We start from the raw sequence: 26,423 nt of genomic DNA, 5'->3' as shown, positions 1-26,423 counted from the left end.
ACGAAATTTGCAAGCATTGCAATGGAAATGAGGTGATGTAGTCGACAGGAAATAATCATTAAAAGATACTATTAGGTATCAAATTAGCTTCACAGTTAGTTGAAACTGTTTAAAATAATGATTTTGTTATTTTCACAAAGGTATTTCAGCAGGGTGTCAGTTATGATGGAGGTCATGGTGAGGAGAAATTCTGTGGCTTGGGCCGTAGGACAAGTCAGATGATCATAGTGGTCCTTCTTGTAGCTGAAATCTGAGGTTAAGCTGTGAAGTAATGAGCCTGCTTTTCAGAGGTGCTGGGCAGCTGCTATTAAGGTTCATGGAAAATGCCAAATGCTCTAGCTGTTTCCTTTGGCTGTAAACATGAATGCAGTAACCCACTCTGCACAAACTTTTGTGTGTGTGTGAGTTCTGTTCTGTCTTTCTGACACACACCCACACACCTACCCCCACCCCCCAAAAAAACCAACCAACAACCCCTTAGCTGAAAATTTTTTCTGAATTAATGCCATTATTCCATTATCAAAGCTGGAACCTTTTCTGACCATCTTTACTGTTGCACTGCTTGTATTTGGATTGCTTGAGACCTCTTATTATTTAATTATGCGAACATACATGGATGACTGCTGGTTGTGGGGCACAGGAAGGCGGAACCTCTTGGGTCCCTGTGCTGAAGCTAATCCATTGGTCTCTTTCTCTCTGTGAACATTTTGGCCGCTTTTGAGGGACTTTTCTGTTTCTAACTTCAGAGTAAAATATACAAAATCCCACATGCAACAGCCTGTGTGTCAGCAGGAGAATTTCAGTCTCAGTGAGGTTATCATAGTTATACTTTACAAAATAGCATGATTTTGGTATTTGTGTTTCTCATGGCTCTAGTGAAATAAAAAAAAACCAAACAACACACAACAAAAAAGCCCACGAAACCTAAAATTAGAAGCTTTTAACCTTTTCTTTCCTAGTAGCTTCAAAGACTGAGAAATTTCTGTTAATGTTTCAGTGATCACACTTTTTCCTTTGCAGTTAATGAGATACCACTGTATGCAGAAGGAACATGTGTACTCCATACGCATGCTAGTTATGTGGGCAGGGAAGGAGGAAGTAATACAAATTTCAGGGTGAAAACGCATAGTGTTTGTTTTTTTTGGGGGGGGGGGGGGGGGAAGGAAGGAGGGGGGGAATGGTTGTGTTTTGTTTTTGTTTTTTAAACTAAAAGGTATTCCCCATAAGATGATATAATTTTAGTATTCAGTGAAGGACTTCAGTTCTGTGGGAACTGGTAAAATTTAGCAGACGTAAATATAGAAGCCAAGTAGCGTGGCGACTTGAAGAACCCCTGCCCCTATAAAGAAAAAAAAACCCACCAGCAGCTTATTGCTGCACTTTTGATATGATTTTTTGAAGGAGTTTCAAGGGATGAAGGGGTGAGAAATTGCTCTTTCTAATAGTATAGAGACAATCCTTGCCTCTTTGGAAGCAGGGTTTCAGCAGGATGTTTGGTGAGTCTGTACCAAGGCATAAGAAAAGTAATAGGAAGGATCTGAAGGATGTTCTCGTTGCATAGTCGAGTTTAATGTTTTAACTGATCCATGGCTGATGTGGGTTGTTGCTTAGTTTGGTTTTGCCAGAGGGGACTGGGCCAGTCATGTAAACAACACTAGCTTTACAGTGTCAAGATCCATGCAGGTTAAAAGCCTTTTCTGCGGTCTGGTATGTCCTGTGGCTGGAGGCGGCGGCTCTGGGCAGGAGCTGTGGAGCACTCCATTGGTGTAGCTGGGAAAGTGGGGCTGCAGGATTAGCTATTACGGGTAGCAACGGTGGCATCTTTTCCACGTGGACTGGTTGATCTGTTGAAGAGCATGAACTACATAGTTATGGTGTTAATCTGGACCAAAGTCAATGCCACTGTGTCCTCCTTTGTTCATTTTCTTAGGAAGATTCAGGCTAACACAAGTGTGTGACCATGCCACAACCACATCTCCCATTGCATTTTAAAATACCACATACTGTAGATAGAGCAGTCCCAGGCGTGTTTTTGAGGATACCACCCATTTTATCCAAAACTCTGGACAACTTAAAATTCTGAAATAGCAGACTAATGTCATGAGCTTGGTATGTCTAACATAAAGACAGGGAAAGAAAAGTTTTTTTATTACCAAGAAGGCAAAGGTCATCCCTCCTGCAGGCACAGGATGCAGAGGAGAAACTTTATATTCCCTGGTAAAAATAATTCTCCTGCTGTTGGTTCCTAAAGTAAATCTAACCAAATTAAAGAGCCTAGAATAAGTCCAATAAATTGTTACTCTGCTGCTGTCACCTTTGTGTAGCAGGTTTGTTAGGTTATGTCTAGCTGTCTTGTCAATTTGAGATGTAAATAAAAATGATCAAATGCAATTTCTTGGATGGGCTGGAAATTAATTGCCGTTAGGTCTTAGTTATTTCTCATCATGCTTGCTGGGAACTTTTCCCTAGAAGGAGACAGCTTGAAAGGCACCCGTTTTTCACAAACTATTTTTAATACTTAAAAGTTACTTGAAGCACTTACTTGAGACATTTATTTTCAGCAGAGAAGAAAACAGCTGAATTCTTCAGTATATATTCTTAGTCTCTGCTGCAGGGTGAATCTCCACTTCTTTTTCTCCTTGACAGGCTCCATCTGTATTTCTGTCTCCTGCTCCCACTTGTCTTGTGGAGAGTAAGAATTTGGAAGCTTTACCAGGAGGAGGAGGCGGCAAAACATGCTGTAACCTCCTTTTCTACACTTGCCTATTGATCCCCAAAACATTGCCTTAACTGTGGTTCAGATTCACCAGGGGGACATTGGGTCAAGCATTTGGCAAGTTGCCTTTTATAAGCTTTAGTTTCTTAGCCTTCAAGCACAGGGTTTGGAATGGAGGTACACCTTCCAGTGACTTGCATCCTGCTGGAGCAGAAGGGGAGAGCCAATGGGGGAAATGAATGGCTGGGAAAGTTGGTCCCTCTGTATGGTGGGGTGATGCAGGTTTTGGGAGTGGTCAGGCTGGCTAGCTCATCTCTGGATTTTATTATGCCTTGGGGAAACGGCTGGTTAAAGGAAGCAAAACAAGAATCTGGCCACACATGTTTTAAACGAGTGTGTGGTGTGTGTTCCAAGCAGTTAAAGTACCTGTTTTCATTCCCACATTGGAGACTTTGGATAATTTTTCTGGGCCTTAATTTGCCTCATTAGTAGTATTGGTCTGAATGTCATCAGGGATTTAGGAGTCTTTAACTGATTGAAGAGGTTTTAAGATCCTCTGAGAGGTAGTGAAACACTTTTCCCAATGGAATTACTGCAGAGTTTGAATTTTATATTTACCCTTTATTGCTTGGTGCACACCTTTGCACAATGAGAGCATGTTTTCCCTAGTTAATATAACATATCACCACTTGTTGCCAATTTGCTTTGATAAAGACAGAGATGTCCTGTATCATGGGCACCGGTCTGTTAGTGACCGTAGGACAAAAAGGTGACTAGAAGGCGCTAGGAAAAGAAAGAGGAGGGGAGGAAAGTGATCTGTTGGGGAGGAGAGCTACAATGATATGTGAGGTTAATGGCCATGTGGAGTTTTTTTGGCTTAAAACTCCTTGTTGGAGAATTGTTCTCTTTCATTCTGAAGGTGCAGCCTCTACCATCGGTGCCCTCTGCCCTGCCAAGTGCTGGGCAGCAGAGAGAGAAGCCACTTTTCTTCTCCTGTCCTTGTCGCTGCCTTCAAGCATCCCTCACACTTAGGTGGCTGTTTGAAGCTGACCACTGCGGTGGAAATACAACTAGATTGCAGTGCATGAGCTCCACTGGTGCCAGCATACGCTGCCCTTTCTGCAGGAGAGTACCTGATTTTCCATTATACCAGCCTTGATGGTTCCAGCTGCTGCCTTCTGCCATTTTTTTTTTCCTTGAGTTTTGTTTGTTTTGCAACACCAGCTCTGTGAGATTTCCTGCAAAATCAGTTTGTTTTAGGAATGTGCTCTTGCAGTTGTAGCTACTTGGGGAGTTTTCTCACATGCTGCACCCTGTTGCAGGTGCTACAGGCAGTGGTTAATTTTTGTTCCAGGGTGGTCTGTGCCACTAACTGGCAAGTGAGAATAAGGTGAATCCAAAATAAGCATAAGGACCTTTTTGAAATTTTCTGGATAATCTCATTCTCCTATTTTCTTGTATATTTTAGGATCAGCTGCATAAAATAAGACTGAAGTGTCTTGTACATGTGTTGGTTTTAATCATAGAAACGATTTCTGCTGCATATAATCTCAATAAATTTAATGGTACTTCACATGTTTCGGCTACTTTTCCACTTTGCTTATGTCTACAGGCAATAACATTTAAAATTGAAATTGCCGCTGTTAGCAGGAAAGCGAAAGGTGAGCCTGCCCACAGCATAGAACTCATTGCCAGTGCTGTCTGGAGATGAATTCTCTAGTGCTTGTGCTTTCCGGAGTCATCCTTGGTTGCAGGGTGCATAGGGGGAGGAAGGCAAAGAACGATGACACATTTCAGTGAGAAAGGATGACGAGCCTTGAAGTCTTATTGTCAGTTACTCATTGCGGTAATAAATATGACAGGGCTTCCTTTTCATGACCTACCTCTGTCTCTTATATTGTCTTTATCACATATAGGTGCCCACAGTGTTGAAATACCTCACTGAGGATGTGTGATGGAAGTGCATGTCCTGTAATCTTTGCTGCCTAGCTACTGGTGAGCCAAGGCTGCCTCTGAAAGCTCTTATCAGACAGTAAATAAAATCAGTTACGTTTGCAGAGGGCGTTTCCTGACTGCGCTGGTAGCCTGTTTGGTGTCAAAGTGCACATGCTGTAGAGACTATGAACTTGCCAAATATTAAAAACAGTAACTTCTTTAAGTTTCTGTGTGAAGGGAGAGGCTCTTGTCCTTTCATGAAGTGAACTGGACTGCTAAAAGTCTTAATTGTTGGTAGTTGATACAAGGAAGTGCCTGGAACCCCAGTGTACATTACAGCACATAGCACTTACCAAAATACCTTTACATTGGTATGTCCCGTTGTAAATAGCTATAGGTCACAGCTAATAAACCAGTGGTTACTCGGCCATGTATAGCTACAGGATAGTTAATGAGTTGAACTCTTAACCACCGCAGGTCTTTTTGTATTATTAGTGTATTCAGATGTACTGCTGTTTACTGTATTGTGAATGCCACTGGTGAGCTGAGCTGTGTAAGGGCTTGTTAAACTTCAGAGCAGATTTATTTGGAAAGCTCTAGTTAAAGCTTGAGTGGCACTTGTCTGTAGTAAGCAACATATTAATATACCAGAACACTAACTCTGCAAGCCTGCCTCGGTTAAGGACGTGGCAAGTGCCTGCAGTCTCTACAGGGTGGATTAAGTCAGTCATTTTCAGATGCAAAAGGTAATTTTTCTTCGTCTTAGTTTCACATCTTGCAGAGTGACGTGGTCCAGAGATGACAGCAGGCAGTGCAGAGATCGGAGCTGGGCAGCCTATGGTCGCAGAACTGGTTCTGCCTTGCAAAAAGAGACAGGCCTGGTTCCCCTGCACAGCGGCAAAGCTGCTGTGGCAAAGAGAGGACCCAGTTACAACAAGACCTGCGTAAAGCTTTTCTGGTTGGTTGAATTCGGGGGGGGGGGGGCTCTGGATGTGGAAATACCTACGCTCTGTTTCCCTGAAGTGCAGCATTCTTTCCTATGTTTTGCTATTGTTTGGTGTAAAGTTCTTCAAAAAGCTACAACCAGTCAGGCTTTCACCAGTTCCTGTGGGAGATTGCTCCATGGTCTAACACGTTTGTCTGCCAGGAAGTCTGCCTGCTAATCAGCCCATACATTTCCGTTCTTTTCATCCCATCAGTCCTAGTTAACCCATTTTGTATGCTGCTCATCTTAAGCATTATCTCTTTTCTAGGGCAAAGCACCTTTCAGATACTGATACTCTTTTACCATACCGCCTGTTCACCTTGGGTGAAAGTAGGGTTGCTCCACAGTTACCTACCTTCAGTGTTGGTCATGAGCTGTAAATCCAGACTTTATCTTATGGTAACTTGTTTGCTAGGTTGTAACGAAAGAGTTTCAAACTAACCACTTAGGAAATTTAGGTACCTGAATAAATTTAGATGTGACCTGGGAAACCGAGTCCTTATGTTGCCTTGGATCTCTCAGCTATGTTTAGCTTTCTTGGTGGAAATCAAGCCCTTTTGCCTGTTTTTTGTTGCTGGTCACCATGTTCCTTCCAGCGTTGCAGTGCTCTTTTTCCTGGCAGCCTTGAAAGGTGCAGAAAAGAAATTGTTTCCATTCTGTGTCATTAGCTGGGTTATTGTATATTGACTTAATGGTGTTTTAGAAAGGGCTATAATTTACTTTATGTAAAGTTTGATGTCATACCGTAGAAGCTTGTTCTCCTCTTTCTCCCTTCCCTCCCATTTGTACTTGAAGTCTCTCCCAGTTTAGCTCCCATACCCACCCTGCAGTAGAAAAGCTTCCTGTATTGCTAGTGTGGTCCTTTTTGCATGTTTGATTATATTACCACAGGGGTATATTTCTGAGGCATCTGCACTTCTGCTTTCACTTAGTATATTATTATTGAAGCAGCCACGTGGTAGGAAGCACAGCGATGTTTGTTATGTTACAGAGCATGTAGTGCTGTGAAGGATTTTATATTTTGATTCCAGTCTTACACCTTTCCCCAAAAGGTTGATTTTGCTGTGGAGCAGATCTATAGGTTGCAACATTAATTTTAAAGCAGGTATTACTAATAAATAAATACTAACCAACCACTTGCTGGCTTTCAGCTTCTTTCCCGTGCTGTGTTATGAAATGCTTGAGATGTTTTCTGCCACTCAGAAGTTCCCATTGCGGTGTGTATAATCATCTGCAAACTCTGGGGAGTGTTTTGAAGGCTCCCCGTTCACTCCTAGGAAAATACTCTACTTTCACAAAATACCGTTTGGGCATCTCCCTTATTTTGGGATCTGCCCTCCAGGGCTTCCTCACGGGGTTTCAGGCTGATTCAGATGAAGCCTTTTGCATGTCGATCCATTTTCACTCTCAAGGGAATTTGGAAAACTATGTTGGCAGGTTTTTGCATCTTTGATTTTCACACTTCTCCTAAAGAATACTCAGTCCTTTCTGAAAATATTCTCTATTCATCTAACTTGTTATCTTTTATTCTTATGTATTGCATTGCTCCTGGGAGTAATCCTCCAACTGTAGCATGGTGCTATTTTATCCCCCCAAGTGGCACCCCAGCTGCTGCTTGCTTCTGGCAAAGATGACAAATTGTTACTGTGTTCTGGAGCCATGCCAGGTCTTCTGTGTCTCTGCTTGGTCAGTATTGTTGTGTTTTATTTAGGATCTAGCAGTGTTTGAATAACACTTGTTTATTTTGAGCCTTTCCTTCTCCATCTCCCCTCTCCCCCCTGTTGAGTTTTTCTTTAGAGACCTGGACTTATTAAAGAGAGACAGCCCAGCCTGATGGGCTCTTTCATAACCTGAGAATTATATGCTTTGGGCTATTTTTCTTTCCTTATGTTTGGGGTTTTTATAATAATTGTGAGGCGAATGTCTAGGCTTTCACACAAATTTCTGAGATTATTTTTGTCTTTAGTTAAACTATCTGGTTCAGAAGAGAAATTTTACCAATTTTGAGCAAATTTTTGCACTCAAATTTCACTTAGGAGAATGTGAATAAGCAGTTCAGCCAGACTTTTATGTATGCCTTTCAATATTTGTTTCAGAGCAGACACGCCTTCATCAAAACCAAATGACTTCTCTGTTTTTCTGTCCACCCGTAACCCGTGCCTGCAACACTCACTTCCTTTGACAATGCAAACAAGGCTTCAGCCGTGGTCCGTCTCTTGCTGCTCTGAATGGCAGCTGACTTCACAAGACTGTTCCCCTCGCTGCTGAAGGCTGGTTATCCCCGACATACACTTGTGTAACCCCCTTCCTTGATGAGCTCATGGTACCAGAGCAGTGACACGAACCATGTGGGCAAGGGGTTTGTTTGCACAGTTGGCTGTCACTCAAGGCAAGCACTGGCCTGGCTTCTCTAGCTAGGCCTTGTGTAGCAGTCAGAGTCATAAGTAATGACGTGGCCTAGCTAAGGGTGTGATTAGCAGAGAGCCCACTCATTTTCTTAGGAAATTGGGAATGTCTCTTGGCCATCTTCTTAGCCATAAACTAGGGGGATTTTGTACCAGTGTTGGGAAGGGCATATTAATTCAGTCAGTGTATTTTAAATATTTCATGGGGGATGTGAAAAGCTTTGAACAGCTGAAATAACTGGAGTAAAAAAATGGAACAGGGAAAAAAAATTGAATGTCAAAATTCAAGATCCATCAATATTGAAATGCATTTCCTTCTTCTAAATTGCACGACTGAAAATGTCACATTGCCATAAATATCCTAAATGTAGTTATAAGTTTGCAGTCTCTGTGTCTTTCCATGTTAGAAGTATGTCTGCTTACGGTTGTGTAGAGATGGGGACTTTCAAAAAGAGCTTCACTGTTTACCCAAACAACAGAAATACCTGGCGTATACCAGCCAGATGTTTCGAAACACATTTTTCGCTTCTAATTTTAACCCTATAACATGACTTTAAATCTGTGTTTATCAGCAACTTGAGTTCAAATTTGGAAGATACTCTGTAGACCATTGTGGTGGGTTGACTTCAGCCGGCAGCTCAGCTTGCTTAGATAGGCTCAGCTGTCCCAGCCTCTTGCCCACCACAGCCTCAGAGGCAGAGAAGGCCTGGGCACTGTGCTCAGCAGTAACTATAATATGGGTGTGTTATCAACGCTGCTTTTGTCACCAGTTTAAAACACAGCGCCAGACAGATTGCTGTGAAGAAAATTAACTCTATCCCCACCAAACCCAGTACCACCAGTCATTGTCCTAAACAGTTTGCTTTTTCAGAGATTGGTTCCCCCTGTCTTGCTGAAGGAGGAGTATTTGGTAGCTGCACTTAACGATGTGGAGCTTTGTCACAGGGAAGCAGCTCCAAGACCTTCAGCATCCTTGGAGAGCTGGTCAGAGCATGGGGACTGCAGGATGGGGTTCTCTCCCATGAGAGCTTCCCCTGCAAAAAGTTGCATTTCAGAGCCATCTAGTCCCATGGCTTGTTTGTCGTAGGAGGAAACAACAGAGTTGTCAATAAGTGAAACAGGACATCGTGTAGACCATTTGGTATTACAGTTAGCAAATAACCGGCATTGAGAGATGTTTTTGCACTTCTAATCAACCGCAGGAGGGTGAGTTAGCTTACAGTATTGCCGTGCAGCTGGGAAGCTGTAGCAGATTGCTCCTGGCTAGTTGCAAAAGTGGAGGAAACAAGTTGTGCTAAACACACCACTGTAAGAACCTACAGGATCCTTGAGTTTGGCTGATGGTCCAGAGAACTGAAAATCTCAGAGTTGTGACATAATCAAAGAGCCTGGGCGTCACCTCTGTTCTGGTAAGGCTCACAGCTGCTGTAGCTTCATAAGCATCTCTGTGATGTCCTGATCCAGTATTCAAACACCAAGTAAAATGGGCCAATGATACAAATGTATGGTGGAGGAAATAACTTGGAAGGGCTTAAATGACGACCTGGATGGAGAACTTCCAGATGTGAGAGCACGGACCTGTGAATGCAGGCACTGGAGCTTAAAGGAAGCCAGTCTGCTAAAACGAATAAAGGTAATGCTGGTAGTAATGGGACACAGAAGACAAGCCTTCTCGAGGCGAGTATGATGCCTTGGAGCATAGTTTACTGTGTTTTAGTTAACTGATCAAGTTGTAATGTTGTATAGTCCTAGTATTTTTCCTCTGAAATGCTGCTGTGTATAATAAAAACTCCTTTAAGGTCAGTGCCGAAGGGCACTCCCAGTGCCTGCAACCACAGCCAAACTGGCCCTACAGTGGGTCCTGGTGTAGGTCAGTAGGAAGCCGGTGTGGAGGATGCCTCCATTGTTTTTCGGTTTGTGTGTTTTTCTGAGGCCTTGGCTTAGAGTTCAGCACTTCAGGACATGCATGTAGATCCTGCAGCGCTTCCTGTTTGCTAGCAGTTATGTTTTCACGGTGGTGCAGGTCTCGTACGTGTTAGATGCTGTGTATGGCTGCAGTTGCATACAAGGCGCTGGGAAGGTTTACCTCGGGTTTTGCATGTAGGTCTCTGCATTTCCCCACACCATGTCCCCCACACCCTCCCTCTCGCTTCCATGTGAATAGGAAGAAGTAGGGAGAAATAACAGTAAATTGCCATTTATTAGCACAGCTAAGGAAAAAAAAACCCCTTTATTAATGCAACATATGGCCAAAGTTTCCTGACACAAGCAGCTTTCTGATTCATAGTTCTCCAACATCCCCTGTTCCAGCTCAGACAAGTCAATTATTTCCTCCCACCAGCAGATGTAGACAGGAACAATTGGAGCTGTGATAACATTATCTTTAATAGGGGCCAGCTGGGTCACACACCTCGGTCTTTCCTGTCTGTAAACAGCAGAGAGGGATGGCCCTGTGGGCTGCTGGCAGCGAGTCGTGGCCATGCAGACTGACTGTTTGGCAGTTATCCTCAGCTGCCAGGGAGGGATGGAGGTAAATAAAGGGGGCTTTTAGACACAAAGCAGTGGAGAGGGAAGTCATGGTCAGAAAATTCGATGAAACACCCTTTTAAATCTCTCTGGTAAGGTGAGAATCAGGAATTGGACAGCTCTGGATCTACTGCCTTCTGGTGGGAGTCCCTGGCTGAATGCGGCTGTGCTCACATTGAAACACAACTTAGAGGAAGCAGCCTCCTGCTGGGAAGCAGTTTTTACACTGCTGTGATGCACAGAGTAGGCTTCGTCTGCAGGAACTCTTTTTCTTAGTTGTCTGAGATTAAGTCAGCTTGTCTGTGCTGGTAGATTGAGCAGGTACAGTAAGACGGGGGATGCAAAGGGGGCAAATTCTGCTCTTTTTTTTTAGTATAGTCCATTAAAATCCTCACTAAATAGACAGTTTCCCTGAAGCTTTATGAAGCTGACTCTTATGTGACTGTTGCCATAAATTAAAATGGGAAGCTTGTTCACATCTTTTACTTTCAATAAGGAAAGAATTTTTCATCTGGAAGTTGAGATTTGTCCTGAAAGTTTCAAGTGTGCTTGCACCCAGAAGGTATCAAGATATTTTGTTTAGACTAACAGTGAAGAACAAACACTCAAGTCAGGAAGCACGTAGAAGGGGTTTTGTCATCAGTCTCTTTTTTTCGATTGTATGTGAAAATTTCTGGGTGTAAAAGCTGTGCTGGCAATGATATGTGGTTTCATTTTTTTCTGCTCAGACAACTCTGAGGTGACTGCTTATGGTGAGGTGCTTGGCTCCTGAGTGTGGCACAGGTGATGGAAAGAGTTCATGTCATCACACAAAGGGCTAGTGCTGGAGAGTCCTTCTAATTGTGATGTCAGTTGCCTGCATTGTAATGGTTTCAAGCCCCCTTTCCTCCCCAGAATGTAGTCTTTTAAATACTACAGTGGCAGGAATGGACTATGGGGTAAATGCCTAGAAGCTCAAGATTAAGTTGTCAGTTTCAGCAGATGGCTTAGAGTGGCAATGCGTGGAGGTTTCTTCTGTGCCATATCCTAAGTGAAAGTTAACTAGTTCAGAAGGGAAGCAGAGGAGGAAAACACATATGTATATCCTCTCTGACAAGGGCTTTTGGAGAGGTCAGAATGTATGTATGTAAAAAAAGATATGTAGAATGTATTTGTGCATGCTACACTTCTTATGAACAACTTTTTTACTCACCAAGGCCCTACTTCAGCTGAGATGCCTCTCTGCTCAGCTGGTCTTTGTAAATGTTATTCTGCCCTCAATAGTTCAGCGTGTCCTCACTCACCAGCTGTGTAGCCATGTTAATTTAGCTGCAATGTCACACCAATATTTCTCTGTATCTATGTGTGGTCAAGCTGGTAGGCGGAGTTAAGTAGCCCTTTGGAGAAAAGCAGGAGAATTTTGGGGGTTTGGCTGTTTAGAAGTTACTTCATGTCCCTCCAGCAAAGCAGGAATTGGAAAAAGGGATGTGAAGTCTAGTAATGGCAAAGCTTTGTAAATGTTTATGGCAAGCTTGTCTGAAGTGGAAGTAGTAGGATGGAAGAAAATGCAAGGGCACTGGTTGGGTTTTTGAAGTGAGCAGTGGAAGTTCGCTTTGTGGGTGGATGGGAGGTAGGAGGGAATCGTAGAATGCTTTGGGTTGGAAGGGACGGACTAGATGACCTCTAACAAACCCCCCTGCCATGGGCAGGGACATCAACTAGATCAGGTTGCTCAGAGCCCCGTCCAACCTGACCTTGAATGTTTCTAGGGATGGGGCATCTACCATCTCTCTGGGCAACCTCTTCCAATGTTTCACTACCCTCATAGTAAAAAATTTTTTCCTTATATCCAGTCTAAATCTACCTTCTTTTAGTTTAAAACCATTGCCTTTTGTCCTGTCACAACAAGCCTTGCTAAAGAGGTTGCCCCCCTCCTTCCTGTACTCCCACTTGAAGTACTAAAAGGCTGCAACAAGATCTCCCCACAGCCTTCTCTTCTCCAGGCTGAACAACCCCAACTCTCTCAGCCTTTCTTCGTAGGGGAGGTGCTCTAGCCCTTGGATCATTTTTGTGGCCTCCTCTGGACCCGCTCCAACAGTTCCATGCCCTTCCTGTGCTGAGGGCTCCAGAGCTGGATGCAGCACTCCAGGTGGGGTCTCACCAGAGCAGAATAGAGGGGCAGAATCACCTCCCTTGACCTGCTGGCCATGCTTCTTTTGATGAAGCCCAGGATACAGTTGGCTTCCTGGGCTGCGGGCACACACTGTTCGCTCATGTCCAGCTTTTTATCCACCAGCACCCCCAAGCTTTTCATCCATCAGCACCCCCAAGCCCTTCTCTGCAGGGCTGCTCTCAATCCCTTCATCCCCCAGCCTGTATTGATATGGGGAGATTGCCCCGACCCAGGTAATAAGCTCAAGAATTTGAAGATGAGCAGAGGAGGGCTTCCCTCTGATCCAAAAGGAGAGAGATGTGGTGAGGGATACAAGGAATCTGCAAGGTCTGGATTGCAAGAGGGGGAGAGCTTGAGACAATTGACGCTGTTTTCTAAACAGTGGACCTGGTGGCTTGGTGACGATATTCTTCACAGAGACTGACAGCAAGGGGGAGCTCAGAGAGCTAAATGGGTCAGGAGCAAGAGCAGAGGCTGAGGGAAGAGCCAGAGGTAGAAAACCAGAAACTAGGATGAGCTTGAGGTTCAATTACAGTGAAAAGCAGAACTAAGGGAAGAAAGAGCAAAGTCTCAAAAGAGAGGCTGCTGGGGATGATTGGTAGAGCTGGGGCCTGGGGGCAGATGGGAGCTGGGCTCAGCTCTCTGTCAGTTGGCAGGATGGGTCTTGCCTGGGCAGAAGCAGTGCAGAAGAGATGCCAAGGTGAAACTGAGAAGGAGTTTGGAGCTACCTCCGTGCAAAAGAGTGAAGAAGGAAAGAAAGTGAGGGTAGATGAAGCATCATCTGTGCTGACAGACAAGAAACAGCAGAGGGAGGTAGGAAGTTGTTAGGGTGTCTTGACAGACTGCTGAGTGGTGGTCAAAACAAGTGCTTTGATATCAGAGCTCGGGAGAGAGAGTGCATGCAAACATGCTTTGGAAACTAGGTTATCACACGAGACCTTCTAGGAGTTTATCTGGTCTTCTCTGTCATGAGGTTATAAGCTACACAGACAGGCTTTTCACACTCTAGCTGTGTTCTTATATTTTAACTATTTTCTCCCCTTTCCATCTTTGCCTGTTAAAATGAGTATGAATACTAAGGCTGGGATTTGGTGTCTGTGGAAAGCATACCAACAATATATAGACTCTATTTTCAGAGGATGTTTTACCTGTTCCTATGACAGGAATGCTTGAGATTGCTGTACACAGAGTTGAGTGAGGAATAAGAGCTACAATTTTAGCTGTTCTTTTTGTCGCTCATTTAATTACTGCTGCATTCACCATCTTTCCTGAATAGGAAGTCATTTTCCTGTTCGCTTGAGCCTTTCAAACAGTGAAAGGGAAAACAAAATGAATAGTGTAGGGTGGGTAATGTCATTTTAAAGCACTAAGTCAGATGGTAGGCTTGGGAGATAGCACCTGAAACTATTATTAACTAATTACAATGAAGTTCTGGCCTTATATCATGTTGCTGATATTCCTTTAAGTCAGTGCACCCACGTAGTGAGACAAGGTACCTGCAGGATCCTTGTAGAGTTTTCCAGCAAGGCCCAGGTGCCTTGCCAAGGAAGGAGCTACAGCTTCCCTTTCCATCTGGTGAGGAAGGTATGTCAGTCAAGGTGGGTGAGGACTGAGCCCAGAATTCGGGGTTGTGCCAGACTTGATTTACAACTCGGTGACAAAGTTGTTCTTTGCCTGCTTCTTCCTGGGTGATGTTTCTGATGGTCTTTTTTTAATCTTGCCTGTGTGCTGCTCACTTAGTGCTTGATGATGGAAGTGAAATGTGAGTTTGAATAATTTGAAACCTGAAATTCTTCTGTTTGATCTCCCTTGCTGCACCTCCTAGTTCTTTTGTTCCTAAAAGAATATTTAGGGAACTCCTGGTCCATACACGTTCCTGGGTAGCAGATTTCTCTTCATACTGTGCAACCCGGAATGCACATTTATAGCATAAAGTAAAGCAGTACTCAAGTGCAACAGCAGTATTTATGATTATGGTAAGCTTTTGCTTGCCAGAAAGTGGTTAACACTCGAAGAATCTGCATTAGCCCAAGTGCTCCTATTCATAGTTTTTAAGGATCCATGACCATGTGATTTCCTATGCTATATTTTGGTTAATTGGATTTTGTTTTCTAGAGGTTTTTTGTTGTTTTGGGTTTTTTTTGTGGTTGTTTGGGTTTTTTGTGGCTTTTTTTTTTTTTAAATATCCAGTTATGGGAGAGAGGCAGCTTCCCCTAACCTCAGCACGTTAAATCTGAAGAGTCATCTGACATCTGTGCCACTCCACTAGGCTCCCTCTGATCAGGCATATTTCAGGTGTAATTCCTCATATCCTAGAATAGGAATGTAAAGCAGGCTAGATGAATTTAAAGCATCATGATACTTACTTCTCTCTGACTGCAAGAAGCCTGAAATTACAGTGTAGTTATCGCCTCCTTAAAATGAGATGAAGTGAATCTCATTCTGTGAGTTCTGGCTTTGACTGCTGGTACCCATTGATATGTCTGTACCCATCTTTGTTTACCAACTTGCCTTGCTTCCACAGTCAGCATCTTTATTCTTGCTGAAAACTGAGGCCAAACATCTGTGTAAAGTTTGGGGCCATACCTATGTTATCTTTAATATTAAACCTTCACTTGCTGCACAGAGATCCCAATTTTTCTTGGTTTTTATGTATTACCAAAACACATGCCACTATTTGGCATGCCTGTAAGAAATGCCAAGCATCCTTTATGATCAAATCCTTGAACTTTTCACAGCTCAGAAGTCTTTGCCAATTACTTCCTTGAATTTATCAATTTGTCATCCTGATATAATTTTTTAAAAAAATGCTTGACCCGTACACCATTTTATCCTGTAATTTAAACCAAGCCAGCTTGATGTAGTATTCTTTGTATTACTAAATTTTGTTAGATTTCCTGCTTCACCATAGCTTCAGTCCTAGTGTTTGTTCTCCTGAGTTTAAGCGGCTGATCTCCCCTAATGATACCGTTCCTCTTGTTTTCATTCTCATTAATATCTGACTATGTCCAAATAATACTGTGAGATCGTCACACCTCCTCAGCACAGCAAAAGCAAGACTTCTTATCACTCTCTTTTGAAAGGAATTTTATCTAAAATGTTCTGCCTGTGACAGTGGCTCTTTGTATGTGTTGGGCAAGTGCTGTTTTGGAAGACAGTTCACCTGGGTGGGAAAAGACGTCTGATGCATGGTTGAGCCATGCAGTGCTTGTGACGACCTTGTCAGGCATGGTAGAAAGTAAAAAGGAGTGATACCTTGCAGTTGTGATCACCTTCTCTCTGCCAGGGCGTTTGTTGAAGCAGTGCATCAGACCTGCCGTGCTCCTTTTCCACTTGTTAGAGCCATGCCTGCGTCCCTGCCACCTTCTCCTGGCCTCACTTTCTGCTCCTTTCTCCAATACCTTCTAGCAGTGCAGCACCTGAGCGGGGGGTCCATGATGGTTGTGATCTCCACCCATGTCCTTCTTTCTCAGTTTGAGAATTCATGGACTAACTGTTTTACCTTTGTGGCTGTGTTCATTTGAGACCATTTCAAACGCCTTTAAATTCCTCCTTGGAAAGAACAGTTTCATCATTTTGTCTCACTGGGACCAGTGGTTTCAAGCTGAAATAATGCTTTGTAATCAAAAGGCAACTTTTTCCTCCCATAAATAATACTTGGTGGAACAGGATGAAAGGGCATGACACAAACTCTTCTAGCTCTTCATGGTCTCCCGTCTGATTTCTGTTCATGCAGAATAGGGATATGATATAGACCAACCTAAGCATGGCCTTTTCTTTGTTTAAAAGCCACCTTACTCATTTTTATTTCCCCCTTAGGCTAAGTCTAGTAAAGCTTTTGTTTCTTCCCTGTCATATTCCAGTGTACTTCTCCCTCCTCTGTCCTTCAGTTGCACAAACATTACTAGCTACCCAGTGTCCATGAGCAATACTATGAGAATATGTTTCGATGAAGGAGGATCTTTTGTTGAGAAATATGTTTCAGTTTTGTTTTCTTTTCAGAAAGGATCCTAATTAGTTTAGGCAGGGGGCGAATAAAGAGCATAAAACTTTCTACCCTGACAGCTATTGCTCTCTCCACATGTGTTTAAACTCCCTAGTACACAATAAAAACCACATAAATTCAGCAAAGTGATGAGCAGACTGGATTAAACGTCCTTTGGATGCTGCCTGTATTTGTTTACAACTTGATATCATCCAGAGCCTCTTGAAGAAGAGAAATGCACCTAGAAATCCAGCTCTCCTGCGGCTAGTAGCTAACAGAAACGAAGAGGGTGCCGACAGCCTGGCTGTGCCTCTCTGCTACGCCCTCTGGAAGCTTTGTTGAGGGGAGAACTTCTGCAGAGGCATTGGCGATCTCTTGGGAAGTGCAGCTCCGCGCACAGGAGAACTGACTGCTGTTGATGTGTGACAGGTGATGCTGAAGAATTATCCTTAAGCTGAGCCTGAGCTGTGTGGTGCAAGTCCACAGCTGAGCTTCCTCGGCCCTTAGGATAAAGGGTAGTAGCCAGGCTTTCTGGGGGATTTTTCTTACATATCAGCTTTTCTACTTGTCTAATCCCACAGCCAAAGGGAGGGAGGTTGTGCAGTGCATGTGTACATGACTTCAAGAGCAAATTTCAGAAGAGCACACTTCCTTCACCTTAACTTTCTCTGTATCCAGTAGTTACTTTAAAAAAAAAAAAAAAAAAAAAGGTATTTGCAGTACTGTCAGATCTTGATGTTTTGAATGTTTATATGATGATATAATTAAGCACTGAAAGCTTTGGAGAAGTGAAGTACACCCCTCTCACCCTCCTCCCTTTGCTTACCTGGGCTGTACTGGCTATAGCGCTGCAGTATGTCTTGTGTTCTGGATTAGTTGGAGTGTTCTCCATGGATGGCTTCTCTATTCTACTCCCCTTTTAGTGTCTGTTCTCCTACAGGATTGATTGATCTGTCAGTTCAATAACTGGGCCAGAGCTGACCCAGTTCATTCAAAGAAACATTACAAATCTTCCTTGTAAAGTCTTTCTAGTCTTTCTGGATCTGATCTGCCTATTCCAAAGCTTTAAATTCAGGAAGTGAGCCAGAAATTTTGTGAACCACTTGTAATTTTCCCATACCTTCCACTACTGGGATTACCCATGTAGCCTTTTAATCTGGTGTACGTGAACACTGTCTTTGAGAGTTCCAGAAAGTAAAGCAAGGCAGTCTCAGCAGCAGGTTATACCGACTGTGAATTCTTTTTAGGATCTCGTTTTTCTGTAACTTGCTTTCCTTCTTTGGAGTGCTAATCCTCCTGTATCACACGTTTTCTGTTAAATTTTTCTCCTCTGCTAATCTCTGGATTTGTTCTGCTACCCTTCCTAATCCATGGGAGTGTTGATGACCTCAGGAGACACCTTTGGCAGGAGGCTTTTTTGGATTTGAGTAATGTTGATTATTCCTTCTGCAGTGCTGAAAACCAGCAATCACCTTTCAGACTATCCCTGAACAAGACTGAACTCCTTAACCACTTGCATACCAAAACCTGCTCGCTGCAGTCCAGCCCTAATGGGACATGAGCTCTTGGGTTAATACCATGCTCAGAAACAGCCGTTCCCACATCTTTGCAAGTTCTGGAAAGAACTTTCTGCAACTGCCAAAGTACTGTACAGAAGAGAAAGAGATAAGCCAAGTCACAGTTTAATTTCTAGAAAAGTTTTTTTGTGCATTGGGCTTTAAGTCAAAAACAATATAATAACAAAGTTCCAGTCTTGGGTAAAAAAAAAAAAGTCTCTACTGAAAAGAAAATCACTGCTGTGAAGAGCTTTAGCCATAGCCCAAACATGGGATTTCTTGTTTTGCTTTTAAAGAAGTGCAGGGAACTTGGTGCTAACAGGAGGGTGATGCTTGATGGAGGTTTTTATGCCAGGGTCGGGGGGCAGTGGGAGGTGTTTGAGTAACTGAGATGCAGTAACTTGTCCCAGCATTGTTCTGCCTGCTGAGGAGTCACTGTCTGTCACTGTTACAGCACAGGCGACAGCTGTGCTGGCTTGCTGCTCACTTCTGTAGGAGCGTGTAGAGAGGCTGTGGGGGGGCAATGCTCGCCGAGGTCCTGGGGGATTCCGTGACTGCAGGACAAGCCTTGAACATGCAAAGGCCAGTCAGTTTATCTTGTTGTGTAAGTAATCCATAAATGGTGTCCGTGTATGTTAGTACATGTAGCGTAAAAAAAAAGAAAAAGCTATGAGATTCCTTTTATCTCATTTTATCTAGAACACAGCTAGAAGTGAGAACTTCCCAGATGTTTCAGAGATCATACCTAGCTTCCAGGGGAGCAGCAGTGTGTAACTCCTGAAAACATGTCAAGTGCTCGCACATTCTCTCTGGCAACTAGTGCCAAGCATTTAAAGTTTCAGTATCTGAGAAAATGGGAACCCAGCAGGGCTTCACAGCCTATGCTGTGCTGCTCGTCGCCTTTAGGCATATCTTGCCACCTGACATCCTGAGCGACGTGTCCCAGCGTGGGACATGCTTCCCTTCTCCGTCGCTGGTTCTCTTAAGCTAAGTTGGGCAGAGCAACAAAAGATGGCCCGTAGAGTTAGCATCCTGCAGCGGTAGAAAGGTAAGCTGTTTGGTCTTTCAGTACCTTGATTCCAAGAAGACTAGCAAAAAGGTAGGGTATTTCCAAGCTACATTTCCTTCCCCTCCGATGTGGCGACTGTTACCGATGCTGTGCTGCTTTCTCCTCCGGTCAGTGTGAGGGGAGAGCCGAGGAGGGAAGTCTCACTGCAGCGGATTTCCTTTCTGAGATTGCCGCTGCTGCAACAGGACGTGCAAGTTCATTCGGCACCAGAGAAAGACGGCTGGGGAAGGAGGGTGTGGAGGGAGAAAAGAGGGCCTCTTGGTGAACTCTTTGCTGTTTCTTTACAGCCCTTGACGGTCAGGTCCATGGTTGCCCTTTGCAGTGGGACAGAACTGGTTTTTCCATCGCACAGAGGGGTTTATGTTCTCCCTCAGTATTCTTTGGCCGTGATAGCAGCAGCAGCAAGTGCTGAATACTTGTGCTAGCTGTGCATGATGACAGCCCAGATCACTTTCTTGCTTGGCCAGAGAGATGTGGAGGAGCTCTCTTAAATGTGTAAATGTTTGTTTAGTTTGAATACGTGAATATTTTTGGAGCTATGGAGAGCCTGTGTATCAGTGAAAATACCTGGGTTTTGTCTACCAGGTAACACGATGTCTTTCCTCATGAGGAAATGTATACCAATGTATACTTTGTCACCTTCCATGGGCTTTGGCAGGGAGTCATTTGTGTCAGTTTTGTACTTGCATAGACCTGACGGCGGGGCTTGTGAGAGTGTAGTCTGGTGGAGCGATAGGACTGGACTGCTCCTGTAGGATTTAATTTAGGAAAGCAGGACATGTTGGTCTTGTTTGGTCCTGTGGATTTTGCTTGGTTTGTCAGAAAAGCAGTTAGGCTTCTGCACCATTTTTTTCTATTGCTGTTCTTCTGCATGAGTAGCTCTCACATGTGTGGATGGACATGCACCACTGTTTTCCTGATTTCTTTTCAGGGTATTTCCCCACCTCCTTTAAAATACAAGCACCTTCTCTCCTGTAATTAGACTATCCTGTGTATTTTTGCTTACTTTTTACGATAAGGTGAAGCAGTGAACTTGGCATTATTGGGTTTTTTTGCTGCTTCCCTTCCCTCTTCAGAGTGTGTAAGATATGTTCAGAGGCTTTCATCTCTAAGCTTTTTGGGAAGAGAACAGCATCCACCAATACATCAGCTGTCAGGGTTCAGCTTGAAGTCTTGGCTTTCCAACCCAGAGATCATGGCTTTTTTTCATTATGACTTGCTCAGCATTGATGCACAGCAAAGGTAAACACTGGGGCTGGGGGAGGAAGGGGAGAATTTAAAAAGCTTTGTTTTGCAAGCCTTTTGATATAAATGCATGTGATGAAGATACAGGGTAGAAAAGAGCCTCAGGAGAGGAGGATGATGACTAAAAACCTGAAGGTATATGTGCAGTGGAGTTTAAGAAGCTCAATTAAGATGGAAATAAACCCCACGTTTTGGGGTCAGTGCAGCCTTAACTGAGTATCTGAGTAACAGGCTACAATAGATTTGTGTAGAAAATTCCATGTACAGCCTCAGAAGTCAGGGAGCAGAAAGGTCAGGTCAGGCTGGTACTGTATGTCTGGTTCACAGAGAGGAAAACGCTTAAATTACCACAAAGGGACTTTTGAACTGTGACTTGTGACAATGTGTAGCAGAGCATTGACAGGTCTCTACTGGAAAACTGGACAGATTCTCTCCCTTTTGTGGCATTTTATTAAGCTTTCTAGCACTCGAGATAATGTCTGATTTGGCCGTATCTGCCTAGTGAGAAGGCTCAGAACGATCATTTTCTCTTTATCTTCATTCACCTTCTTTGGGTGAAAGTTTCACGAGCTTTTTCTACCTGCAGCATGACAGGCTGCTGTTGGAGGGACACGTACTCCTATTCTGTTGCTGCTAAGCAACGCATCAAATAAAAACTGAAACAAAGCAAGAACTTAGTGTAGCATCCTTGTGAGTAGGGTTTTGTTAGCCAACTGGAGACTGGGAGCAAAACGCTAAAACAGTAGATTTATGAGTTTTGGTTTTTTTATTAAAATGAAAATATTTTAAGAGAAATGTGAGGATGAATAGAAATGGAGAGAGAAGTTGTAAATTCATTAGGGATATAGCAGCAGACAGATCTGTCTTCAATTTAGGGAACAGAACAACAGGTTGGTATTAAGGCTTCGTTTCGTGTGAATGATGATCCAAAAACTATTTCTGAAGAAGAACTTTTAAAAAAACACAAATCCTGCTCAGCCAGATTCTGAAATACAGTTGATTATAGCATGGACTGGAAACACTGAATAAAACAAAAAATACAAAACTATTTTTAATCATTTAGATAAATGATATTTCTTTTTGCTAAATCCAACAATTGCACTTGTGTTTGGGTTGGGTTTTTTTGTGGGTTCTCCCCCCCCAGTGAACAAATCCAGATTTTTTTCACTTGGACATAGCTTTATTTTTAAAAACGGTTCCAGAAATGCATGCGTGTGGGATTGTAGTTGGGACCCGTGGAGAGCCATGGCACTCTGCCAGGCACTCGCCCTGTCCCTGCAATATAGACGGATTGCCAGTGTTCTGGAGAAAAACAACCCCAAAACTTTAAACAAATTATGTTTAATGGAAATAAACTTTTTTTGCCCTCCTGGGATAATGCGCTGGCTGGCTGTTTCTGGAGGACAGAGGAAAGGGAAAGGGGAGAGGAGGGCAGAGATGGAGCTCTGTATGCCCATAACTTGTTCCCCAGTGGATGCTCTGGGAATGCTATGGGGCAGACTGTGACATTTCTAAGCTTGGAGCATTTTTTTAACTCCCAGCCAGTCTTTCTATTAGAAGGTGAGCAGGCTAGCTACAGCCAGCTATGATAAGAACGTTTATCTAGAGGTTGTTTTCTTCCGTATATGGGTTTCGAGGGCCTGGAAGGGCATATGCCTTGTATTTGGCATTTTCTGTGTACCATTTTGACAGTCTTCCATGTCATTCACCAGACTTCAGCCGGGTTTTGATGGTAAGTGTTAATGCCACAAAGCCAATACCTGGTTTGGTTTTATTTTGTTTTCAAATATAGAAGAGGGCAAGCAGAGTAGGCTATAGCCTACTTCACAGAAGAAAAGGCACCCTAGCCATATCTCTCTGTTTCTTCAAGCTGGTGCTGATAAATCTTTCCTCTCACTTCTGTTGCTATGGTGTTAGTTCTGTGCAAAAACAAACCTTTGGGTGATCATGTCAAATGCAAAGATCGTTTGGAGAGAGAGATGCTGAAAGAGAAGGGAAGTAGGAGGGCTCAAATTCCAGCTGATTACAAACAATGAATCAGTGTTTGTCTCAGCAGAGGGCCATCAGAAATTTTGCACTCTACTTTCACTGACTTCTGCTCGGGTCTGATACTCCACTTAAAAAGGCTTCTTTTTTCCCCTCAAACCTTTTTTTTTTTTCTTTTACTTTTTTTTTTTTCTCCTTGGTATATAAAAGGAAGGTGGATCTCTTCCAAATTCCGCACAGCCCAGGAATATTTGCTCTCCGCAGCGTGGTCCAGAACATAGAGAACTTATTCTTGCAAACATTTTGATCCTCCAATCCACAAAATACTGGATCAAATTTTGAAGGTTTATGTGGTTGAAATGTACCTGCTGTCCTTTTTGGGCCAACTGAAGTGGTCATTGAACTTCCTACCAGAGGAGCTGCCTTAGTGTGCTATCATTTCTAGCATTGCTTTCCTGGTGAAGGGGAAGCAGAGCGCTATTACAGGAGACCCTTTTTTAAAACTTTCAGATGTGCAAAGTAGGTGCATTTGGTTTCATTCTCAAAATATGCCAGTTGCTTTTAGCTGGCACAGCTGTTACGAAGAAGTTACCTTGCCGAGATGTCTTATGCTTCTGGAAAACGCTGTGCTGAAAATGCGTGGATATGCCTTGAAGGCTTATTTCTATTCCTGGGTCAAGGCTGAAGGGAAGGACTGTTTTCTTGTTTCTGAATGTTTCAGTGCAGATTGAGCTGTAAGTGCAGAAATAATGTAGAGGGGCAACCAATCTCAAATACTTATTTGCTTCTCACTGTTTTTCAAACTGGAAGTCCTGAAATGGATTAATTCACATTTTTGTACCTTGGCAACTGGGAACTTTCTGACCTAGTTAAATGGACCCTTTGTTTTTCTGTTTCCTTCCAGATGTGATAAGCAGATGAAAAAAGCCTCAGGAAAAGTAGTGTGGTCATCTGAGATTTCTTTTAAGGATATTAACTGATTTTTCTGGAACTTGGTTGCAGAATTAGATTATCTCCTTCAATGTCCTTAGCCAAGCTGCAGTTCACTTCATATTGCCTTAATTTTGCAGACGCTTAACTCTCACCCTTAGCCTTTGTGCTGCACTACTTGTGGGAGTAAAAAATATAAGTGCCAGGACAGCCAGACATTCTGTGGACTGCCTCACCCAGCCACAGCTTACCAATCACCGAGCATCCCCATCAAGTCTGTCTCGTTTGTCTTTAACATTGCATTATCTTTGCATGTAGAGTCTGCTGCCCACCTGAGAAGAGTGCCTCTATTAGTCTCCTCAGAAGATAGATTCACATTATATTTTTCCAGTTGTATTAGAATCTAAGTACTTCAAAGACAGTACTAGAGCCTCAACCTGTAGCTGTTAGTGGGAGCATATAGGGATGGGCGAGGAAAGGTGATCTCTGTTGGGAAGATTTGGCAGTCTTTTGGTTTGCGTTTGTGCCATAGGTAACTTCAGTTATTCTGCTCAAGTAAGCCTTGCCCAGATAAGAGTGCCTACACAAACAAAGCAATACGGCTAAATGGATCAGTTAGATTACCAACTAGCAAATTTTTATAAGGCTGCTAGATCTCTGCTGGTTTAGTTTCATTGGTGCTTGAGCTCCTGCCATCCTGTCTTATCATTACCTTCTTTAAGGCACTCCTTAATGCAAAGCAGGGCCATTTTTGGAGGGTGGGAAATTTTATTAGGACAAAATTCAAGATAATGAGACAGTGAAGACTGGGCATCTATTGAAATAGAGCATTGACAGCCTTTTCTGCCCAGCCCTCTGCTCCCTCCTGTGCCACCCACCCCCTTCTCTCCCAGAGTTAAAGAAAAGGGGTAGCAGCAACACAAAGGAGCATGCATGTATCTGTAAAATCAGATGCTAACTTTAGTGAGCAGACATCTGTCTGTCATTTCAAAGATGTTCCCAGTTTGAAGTTTACAAGGCTAAATCACCACTGATGCAGTAGATCTCACGGTTGGTTGAAGAGCAGTGCTTGATGATGTGGCAGCTTTTGTGCTGTGGGCGGCTTGGTGTGTTGGCTAGAACATGAGTCAGTTCTGGTATTTATGCTGTACAATGTTCAAATCTGAAAAGTAGCTTCACAGGATCACTACGTTGGTAGGGATCTTAGGGGTCCATAGTACGTCACCTTGATCAAATCAGATGCACCATTAAATTCAGACTAAGTTGCTTAGGGCTTTGTCCAGCCAGGTCTCAAAAACCTTGCAGGATGGAGATCCTACAGCCTCTGTGGGGCTCCATGCTGCAACCAGACTGTCCTTGTGGTGGAATTCTTTACCTGATGTGGTTGGAATCTCCACGGTTTTGATTTATGTCTGGTAACTCAGAACTGGCCAATGCTATTGTGAGGGCTCAGTTAGTACCCTTGTATGCATCCCATCAGGTCCAGTAGCCTTCTTTGCATATTAAGATTTCCTCAAGAGATCCCTAACCCAATCCTTTTCCAGTACAGGTGGTTCCTCTTGCTCCTTGAACCCTGTCTTGGTACTGGTGACTAAGTCCCTTGACACATCGCCACCACTTCTGTGTCTTCCCATGCTGTGTGGAGCAGACTTTGTGCAACCCCACCCAAATCTTTGTCCCCTATCCAGCTAACTGCCAGAATTTGCTAATGGAAGTGCTCTGGGAGCTGTACTCCTTCTTACCAACTGTATAGCTGTCCCTGCAGCAGATGAATTTGCTAAGATCCTGAGTCACTTGCTTTTGTGTTATCTGTATTACTGTCCTGAGTGCTGCAATTCCAAAGGGTGAAGGGCACAGAAGGATTCCTTGTATTAGTAGTGATACTCTTCGTTGGCTCATTCCTTTTGCATGTATGTGTAAGTACCGGCAAAGAGAGCTGAAGAGGGAAATGTTGGCTCAAGGTGAAGCACAGGAAGGTGTTTGGATGAAGGGTGCTTGCCAATGACTTCACTGCTTTTTCATGGAATTAGATCTACACTGCTGAGAAATAAATGTCTGAGTAAAGTTTTCTGACATTCAGTGAAATATAAGTTCTCAGGGATTTCAGTAACATGCCAAAATGAGGGCAGCATATAAAGTAAATGCCTTCTGTGTGGCAGCAACACCTTGGACGGTGACAGGGACAAGAATCTCAGATCCTCCATGTATTAATAAAAGGTTTCTCTCTGGTTTCTTCAGCTTGACCTCACCAAACCCATTGAAGATCAGGGCCCTTTGGATGTGATCATACATAAACTGACAGATGTCATCCTTGAAGCAGACCAGAATGACAGCCAGTCACTGGAACTGGTTCACAGGTTCCAGGTAGGTGGTTCTTTCATAGTCTTTCTGCATTTTAAGCAGGAGTATTATCTTGGTGCAGCAAATTCAATGTTACCTGTGCAGTTACTAGGGTTTGATGAAAAGAGCTCCCTGTCACACTGCTGCCCTCCTACTGATAGCCCAGCAAAAATAGTTTTGTCAGTCTAAAATGGACTTGCACCTTCGAGCAGGTTTATGTTGTATTGGTGAAGTTTGTAAGAACTGGTTTCCCACCAAATGTTGTCCTGATGTCATTCCAAGCAGATGAGTGCTGTTCGCAAAGAGGTGTTTGCAGAGTCCTTTACGTGCATCTCTCCACAACATAAGCCACCGAATTAATTTGGCCCAGTTCTGTCGTGTCTTCCTAGTTCCTGGAATGCTAATTTCTGTAACATAAAGGTTACCATGAGTGATTCTGTCCTCTAGTGCTGAGAATCCTGTTCTATGAATTATTTTAAGTTTACACTGAAGGTCAGAAATGTGCAGGGCATAGAGGTACAGAGAACTGTCTTCTCAAATAATTCGTATCAGCAGCTTGAATGCCAATGAAAATGATAAAGCATACCTTCATC

General features: G+C 43.3%; 1 protein-coding gene across 1 annotated transcript in view; it reads left to right on the top strand.

Moving 5' to 3' along the window:
- The window catches only part of ITPK1 (inositol-tetrakisphosphate 1-kinase), a 158,954-nt gene that overhangs the window by 54,004 nt on the left and 78,527 nt on the right, over positions 1 to 26,423 (top strand). The window contains exon 4 of the mRNA XM_064460612.1: positions 25,729 to 25,854. Within this exon, the coding sequence (XP_064316682.1) occupies positions 25,729 to 25,854 (126 nt within the window). The remainder of the gene's footprint in view (positions 1 to 25,728; positions 25,855 to 26,423) is intronic.

Source organism: Phalacrocorax carbo, chromosome 9 (assembly GCF_963921805.1).
Source record: "Phalacrocorax carbo chromosome 9, bPhaCar2.1, whole genome shotgun sequence".
Lineage (NCBI taxonomy): Eukaryota > Metazoa > Chordata > Aves > Suliformes > Phalacrocoracidae > Phalacrocorax > Phalacrocorax carbo.
Note: the sequence above shows the minus strand (reverse complement) of the source record. Positions and strands in the feature narration are given on the sequence as shown.